Below are 8,452 nucleotides of genomic sequence, written 5' to 3'. Positions count from 1 at the left end.
TCAGGGATTGATAAAGAACCATCTTTATTAATATACTTTTTTCAAAGCTGTATATTCCGTAGCTGATTTATCTTTTGCTTATGCTGAATCTATTAAACTGTTTGATTTTCATTATGCTTTTGATAACCAATGATATGGTGACTAGTTATCTGGTGACTAGTATGTATTTAGGCTTTAATAATGTTTGTTTTGAGCTGTAATGGCTTAATTCAGTGAAACTGTCTGTTACAGTTTAATCTTTTATTGCATCAACTTGCATATCCCTGGCAGCCGCTGCTAAGGGACCACAGATAAAAATGAGTTTTTAGGTATAAGGTGCAATGGCACATTTCCTTTTAAATAAACAATACATTTTAACATTTATAACATTTATAACATTTTTAACATTTATCTATAGCACAAGTTAAGCATGTTTTAATGCAAGTATAGTGTTTTCTATAGTGGACTGCAGCACTAGCACTTACAATTGTGGCTTAGCTCAGCAAAAATCTCACAATGTTGTTACAGTATGCAATCATGATGCAAAAATACTTTAAATACTTACGTCTGTCTGACAGGCACACACAATGACACAAAACATGAGTGTTTCTAGTCGTCAGAAGTTTCAGTGTCTCGGGATTAGCTAATTCTAGCTGCTTCAAACATTTTAAAAAAAATCTTGTTGCCAGCAGCTGCATACATTCCACTGCTTAGTGTGAAATGTTTGCATCGCCATGAAACACATTTTATACGTATGCTTTTTTTAAAAATCTGTTGCCCAGTGACACATGTCAAAGCATGTGTAGTGCTTAGAGTATGTATGGTGGACTGCTAGCGCTAGCACTAGCACTTACAAGCTTGGCTAAGCCTTTTAAAATGTTAAAATAAGTTTATGGTGAAATGCAATTATGATACAAAAATACTTCCAATAACTGCATTTTATATGACAGTCATGGAGGATGATACCAAAATTGAGTTTTTAATGTCCTGAAAAGTCTTGGTACCACATATTCTGCTAGCAGGTCCAACAAATACAAATGTCCTCGTGGTTAGCAGCTGATTCCACTGAGTGTGAAACTCCTCTGCCATTAAAACAGAGATTTTACTCTTTCATCTGCTGTACTTCTGGCCTGTGTAGTGTTTACAAAATGACCGAAAAGAAGATATGCCTCAAATTCAGAATTAGCCAAAATGACAAGGTCGGTAAAGCGCCACAAACTAGTATTATATTGACATATTATTTTGCACAAACACTTAAATGAATTTTTAATACTTTAATGAACAATTCCAATGTTGAAGTTTCAATGCTCCTGAATTAACTAACACTAGTAAAAACTCATGTAAGAGCAAATGTTGCTCATTGTTGCTTGCAGCTGTACAGGCGCTGCCAATAAACACACATTTACATCCCTCAAAGTAGAAGTCTGAATATACGCAATATAATGAATAATAATCAACATTATCAGGACATTTCCTTATAGTACAGCCCTGTTTTCCACCCCTCAATTTTTCTCAAGCTTCATCATTTTAACTTGTCTTCTTCTCTTTATCTTGATCTTCTCCTCTGTCATTGGTGCAGAATTAATAAGGGAAATCAGTTATCTGGGGTCCAATTGCCTGTATGCAGCTCATGACAATATAATGGAAAGAGCAGCACTAAAGTCCAGCCCGTGCAATATAAATTTACTGAGGCAAGCTTTCCATCAGGGAGTCTCTTCATAGATCCTCTCATGTTTGCATTCATATTAATTTTAGAGTTCAGACTGAGTCACCAGGTCTACTGTGAATTTAAGTTCTTTATTAGTGTATCTTTTGGCCAGACCTAGCCATTGTTTAGCTAGGCTATGCTATGGGGGGATAAATGCCTCTTTGTTAACCCATTCACAATGAGCCTTTCCTGTAAGTTGGAAATAACAGGAGCTGTAGTAGTCTAACACAAATAGAACAAAAGCATGTGTATATTTTTGTATAAAAGTGAAATAAGGAGATTTTGATTTCTCATATGTTGTCAATTGTAAGCAGGACTGCACAAGCTTTTCTCCTATTTATCACTGTTAAAAATCAATTTAGCTTTGTGTAGCCTTGTGAGAATAGGCAGCTGAGCTCCTGTGAGAGTATATTGCATCAAACAAGTCCATTTGTAGTCATTGTTTTGTTGGGTCAAGTCTCGAGAGTGTTTCACAGTGTGGGTCACTAGGCATCAATGGGAGGTGTAGCTAGGCGATGTCTGTGCAGCAATTAAAAACATTTCACGTAGTGTGCACACCATACTTAACAGATGGTTAGGCTGTCACCCTGTAGTAGAATTCCTGCAGTGCTAAACAAGGTTTTATTTTGGAGTTTTAAAATGGCGTTAGTGTTACTGTTACTGTTTTGTGCTTCTTTTGTAATTCTAAATATGTTGACAAGCCAGCAGAAATGCTCATGATGCAAGCTCACCCTCATGTGATTAGTGTCTGGCTAATATTGCAACATGACCATCAGGGACAACCAGAGATTAGTCGTTTGGGGACCTTATTAAAAAACTTGTAGAATTATTTAATGATCAACAGGGCCAGCATGACATTGGGATTCATTTGGGACTCAGAGTCGCTTTGAATTCATAAATATCTAGTATCCCTGGCGGTTCTTAAAAATCAGTGCCACAGATGGAGTGGCTGTGGCTCAGGAGGTACAGCGGGTCGTCGATCCCCGGCTCCTCCAGTCTGCATGTGGAAATGTCCTTGGGCAAGATACTGAACCCCCAAATTGACCCCAATATATCATCAGTGTGTGACTGTGTGTGTGATAGGACACTGCTGAATGCATAGAAAAAGCAGTATGAATGTGTGTATGAATGTGGCTTGTAGTGTAAAGCGCTTTGAGTGGGTTGAGAAGACTAGAAAAGCACTATATAAGTACAGTCCATTTACCATTTAGAAGCAGGGAAAAAAACCCCACCATCTGCTCCTCCATGGTGTCAGAGGTGTTATCAGTTTCCTCTGCAGGCTTTCCCCGACACTGTGTTACATCTTGATCACAGTCCACGACACCTGCAAGCCATTATGGATAGATTGAAGCACCCAAGTTTAATATGGTAAACTCAATTAAGAGCGGTTAAGAGCAACACGGTGGCATCGTGAGTGTAAAGTGTGTCCTTCAAATGAAGCTGCTCCTGGTTCAAGCCGCCGTGACTGCTGGATTTCACCTCTGGGGTTTGGTAGAATATCACAATTACGTTTTTGCCGCCAGCCGACTCTATCTCCATTCAGAGGGTAGGGCAATAGTAATCTGACTCTGTCACAGTAATCTCCGCCGTGGGAACTTCATAAATCAGTTCTAATTAAACAGGCGGCAGATTTTGCATGACGGGAAGCAGTTAATGTTGTTCTGCTGAGTTTAGTCTCAGTTAAAGGTCCTACTCAGGATAATCTCTTTCTTTAAAATAGTGTTACCATACAATGCCAAAGTGTTACCATAGAAATGAGCTAATGGACACTTGAACAACACAATGCTAAAGAGATTAAGGTGTTTGTATACCATGGTGCTATATCTTGACTAATGAAGATAAATTAAATCTTACTATGATTGGAATCAGACTTTCTATGGGTTATTTTGAACAGGCTGTGATTCAAATTTGAATACAGAATAACATATTCCAGTTTGTATAAGGGCACTGGTATGCTTGTAACACTATTGGTCTTCAACTTCACACAGAAGTTAACAAAAGTAACGTTCTCATTGCTTGTTGACAAATGAGGATTTTGCCATCTATAACAGCAACTGTTGCCTGCAGATTTTTATCAGTTCTTGCCGATATGCAACCACTAAAATCAGTTGATTGAGAATTTTGTCTTAAGTTAATCGCGTTGATTAGATTGAGAATTTTGTAAAACGGTTTAAAAATGCACAACTGCTAAATACATCATGTCATGCTAAAATCTTGAGGCTAAAGTTACATGTTGGAAGCAAAAGGAAAGCAACCTCGCCAGTTGATGATCCATCTAGAAGACATGGAAATAAAGGACTTTTTTATTTATAGTTTAACTATAGTACAGTATTATAAATGAAACCCTTATTAATATTATTTGTTCTAACATAACGTTAGATGGTTTTAATGCTCACTATTGAGTTAAACCAGCAAAGCAGTGGTTGAATTTATGCTCTATTGTTCATGTTTTCAAACCGTATGCCTTCACTTTTAAAAGACAAAGGATTTGAGAAAAATCTGAGATGCCAAATGTAGCACTATCTAACGAAAGTTTGGCTGGAGTTACGAGAGTGTAAACTTCCCCAAACCAAAGAAAGACAAGGATAGAGGCGCTATTTTTAGTTTAAACTTGTTTCGCATGGGGTGGATGTTCTATTCCTGAACAGGTATTTTTCTCATGTAACTTGTAAACCCTCAAAATAATCTAGTTAACTAATGAAATCCCCCTCGCCTTTGGAAATTATACTAGTTTACTACTACAGGTAATAATCTAGTTAGCATGCTAACGTTTGCCATTTAATTTTGAGCAGGGAGACAATTTAACTCCTTACTTCTACTTTTGTTCTTGTGGTGTTTTTCTCCAAGAGTTTGGAGGGTGTTTTGAAATTTTACACACTATCCTCCAAGCTTTTGAGGTACCAAGTATTTCTCTTATTAGTTAGAGAAGATAAGTTACCGTTGCCAAACTATGAGTGGGCAATTGCTGTGAAGGAGCAGAGAGTCAATTGCTTGCAATAATACAGCTTGATCAATACAATATATGTCATTCTAATTTTCTTAAGTATACACATTGGACAATTTATGCTCTCCAACTTCGAGCTGTGGAGCCATGTAAATAATGGCTTTCGCACCTGTGTGGAGCAGAATGAATGTGATGCAGAGGAAAAAAAAAACAAAACAACCATTCTCAGTTTACCACAAAGCAATCAAAAAGCAATTTATAGATACCTACACATGCAGACTCAGACAGTAAACAAATGTTGCTTTGCCTGAGACCTTTGAAGAAACCTTTTATTTTCCCTTCAGCTGTACATTTGTTCCCTGTAAAACATAATTGATTTTAATCAAAGCAGCTCACATACACACATACCAGCTTAATGCATTTCTCTCTCCATATATCGTCTTTCAAAATTTCAAATTTTGCTATGGCAAATGTTCTGCTGCGAGATCTGAGATGTTGTTTGGCACCGCTGGCATTTTACACTGCACAAAATATTTCCTTCTCTATCATCATCCACATGTTTCTATAGTTCCCATTGTGGTGGCAATCCCTGTGAAACAATCATTTACTTTGATGCACGGGCACAGAGATTGATCAAAGATTGCGGATTGCGACGTAGCAGCCGCGAAGCGCAACCACAAATGAATATTAAATGCCATCTGAGCATTAGATTGCGAGGGCATCTCACCTTAGGGATGTAATGGAGTGCACTGTCAATGTGGAAAGCATATTTTCATTCAAAGCTTACTCCTGTAGGGATGGGGCGGGAACAGAGTGCATACAGTTCAGCTTAATCAAACTCCATATGACTGCGGCTGTTTCTGTCAGTGGCAGATGTGCTTTCACATCGCTGTTCACTGAATGCCAGATCCACAAGTAAAGTCAAAGTACAGTAACTTAAAATTACTGTACTTTGATTTTTTTTTATTTTTTTTTGGCAGTTGTGTACACGGCCCACTGAGGCTACCAGATGTTTCTGTGCTGCTGCTTTCAGTGTTGCACACTGCGCAGCTAAGAATCAGCTGAGTGATTGTGACTGACCTGTGTTTTTGTGTTCCTATCTCCTCCCTTCTCTATGCAGCTGGATGCTTGGTGAAGCATGGTGGTGAAGATGGTTCGAACGTACTTAATGGGGCCACCGTCATGGAGCCGGGTTAAATGGCCAAGTATAATGGGAGCAGGAGTCCTTTATCTGCTGCTGCTATCAACCTGTCTCGGCCAAGACACAGAAGGTAAAGGCAGTCTCTCTTTATCTCCCCTCCTTCTTCTTCTTCTGGTCCATTTTTTTTTCAATCATTTTTATTGTCTTTGTGTTTCTCTTCGGCTTCATCTCTCTTTGTCTCTGTCTTACAATTTAGGGATGAGTCAAGTCTGCTCAGCAGGGATGTAATACACATTACTTTTTTTGACTTGAGGCTTGTCATAGGTAGTAAGCACACCTCAGTCAGCTGCAGTGTCATAGGATTTTCATGATTATTGGTCTTCTTTGATGTGTGATAACTACACACCACACAGTTTGTGTGTAGTTGGGAACTCTGTTGTTTCTTCAGTTTTAGCTTTTATTAAACCTTCTACTTGGTCTTTTCCTGTTCTTTTCCATTCAACATTAATTTCTATCAACCGCTTTACCATTACTACTTTATGCTTGAGTCACACTTTGTTAATAATTGATTCTAATTAATTTTACAACTTGCATGGAGTGTGCTGTGTAAATATGAAATAATAATGTAATAGGCCTTATTGTTCCTGGTAACAAGTACAGTGGGGTCTAAAAGTCTCAGACCTCTTTTGGGAAAGTGGTCTCTGAGTTTTGTGGAGCCTGTAGGTTGTTGCAAGTTGCTAATGCAGGATGCATAGTGTCAGTGGAGTATCTTTTATTTTCAGCCACATTAGCGCCATTTTTCTAGGAACCATGGCACTAATGTGGCTGAACATCAGTGCATGGGTCCACCACTTTGGCTCAAACTAGTGTTGGATGATTTGCGATGCAATTTGGTGCAGAAATTAATTGTTACACTGTTCTGGCAAACCAGGATGGATACCAACTTGAACATGTGCCATCACAGTCTAACTGCAACCCATTAAAGAGTCATTTCTTTTTTTGGGGGGTTATTTCGTGAGATATACGTATGCATTTATTAAGTCCCAAATTCCTACATTGTGTTTACAGGCAAATTTAGAGTGTTTCACATTTAAAAACCCTTATATTAAGTTTTCTATTCAAATAAAATTATAATATTGAAAAACAGAATATTATTGACCTTGTAACTACAGTATTCTGGTGTGTTATTCAAGTCTTGTCATCTGTGCTGTAAACCTCATTGTTTTTCTTCTCTCACTTAACAATGTAAGAAGAAACTACAGCTCATTTGACGCTGGTAATAGTTAACAGGGGGAAAAAAAATATAGCAGGGATATTATAATGTAAAAGAAAAAAAGCATTCCAGGTTTGAACTCTGAGCAAACTGAAGCAAGGTGAGACAGAAATGAAGTCATCACTGACGGGAGCGCTCAGCAAAATACTCTCTTGACTTTCTGCTCGATTTGTCAGAATATTAATATTCCATTTAACTCTTAGTCCTTGAGATTTATCTGGTTGGCATTTAGCTGACGGGGGCTGCAGCCAAAGGTGAACGTGTGTGAGTGTGTGCGCTTCTGTGCAGAGGTAGAAGAGGAGCATGTGCAAGCATCGAGCATGTGAGATTTGGGAAATTCATTGTCGGTGAAGGTATGCAATTCTAGACATCCCTTCAATTCAGATCTCCCTGGACCCATCTGTCTCTGCTCATCACACCTGTTCACTTGCATTCGATTACACCTGTAAAGCTGTCTTTCCTAAACTGTTGGCAGGGTCTCATAAAACAGGATTGCAGGCGTTATTCTGGTGGATCTGCACATAACAAGAATAGTATGTTTTAATGAGCTCGGGTTTCCGGTTGACAGACAATATTTTGCTCGATTTGGGTCCCTTCATGACAAGAGTGCTAGTGTGTTTTTAATGAGCTCGAGTCCCAGGATGAGCGGTTGATTTTAGCAGTCTGGACCTCCGCCTGACAAGAGCACTCGTATGTTTTAATTAGCCCGGGTCCCAAGGTAAGAAACTATATTTACTCACTTTTGGTTTCCCAAGTGACAAGAGTTCCAGTGTATTTTTAATGAGCCTCAAACAGTGTGTCAAATCAGGCTTTTGGCTGAAAGTTTAACAGGTCCAAACCCTTGCGCTCCCATTTGTTTTCTTCCCTGGAAACTTGTCAAAACTTCCAAGACAACTGATTAAGATCATAATGTTTTAGTGCTCATTACTGAAATCATCACACAAAAGTCGTTTACTCTCGCTATTGTCATTGGATTCAAACTCAGAATTACCGATCGCCACAAGCGCTGAGAGCGGATAGAAATGCAAACCCTCTGGTCTGGTGAACTCCTGCACTTGACTAGACTCTGATTATGAATTCATTTGAAGTCTGTGGTGTGTAGGCAGAGCTTCAGTGGTTGTTTTAATTGAATGTGACTTATCTGAGAACGTCAAGTCACAACATAAAGCATGAAAAGAGTTATACTTGTGAGTGTCTTTCTTTGCACCTGTGCTATTGCCTGAGTCCTTGCCTGACAATGGAACTGTGTGGTAGTTTGTGTGTGCCAACACTATTTCAACTGGATATTACCTTCTCTATTTTTTTTTTCTAAGTCGCTCCTCTCACCATGTCTTTCTCAGGACAGCCAGCTCTCTGCAAGATGCACCAGAAAAAGAGTAAATGTCAGTCCATAGTGTGACTGTGGCC

General features: G+C 38.8%; 1 protein-coding gene across 2 annotated transcripts in view; it reads left to right on the top strand.

Moving 5' to 3' along the window:
* Positions 1–5,769: 5,769 nt before the first annotated feature.
* Positions 5,770–8,452, top strand: part of LOC111669650 (protocadherin-15-like) — a 138,429-nt gene continuing 135,746 nt past the window's right edge. For both annotated transcript variants that reach the window (XM_087179236.1, XM_087179235.1), the window contains exon 1: positions 5,770–5,902. In XM_087179236.1, coding sequence (XP_087035362.1) covers positions 5,770–5,902 — 133 coding nt within the window. The remainder of the gene's footprint in view (positions 5,903–8,452) is intronic.

The sequence above is a fragment of the Seriola lalandi genome, unplaced genomic scaffold (genome assembly GCF_002814215.2).
Source record: "Seriola lalandi dorsalis isolate HSWRI2012SDOR001 ecotype SW California unplaced genomic scaffold, Sedor1 jcf7180002054801, whole genome shotgun sequence".
Lineage (NCBI taxonomy): Eukaryota > Metazoa > Chordata > Actinopteri > Carangiformes > Carangidae > Seriola > Seriola lalandi.
Note: the sequence above shows the minus strand (reverse complement) of the source record. Positions and strands in the feature narration are given on the sequence as shown.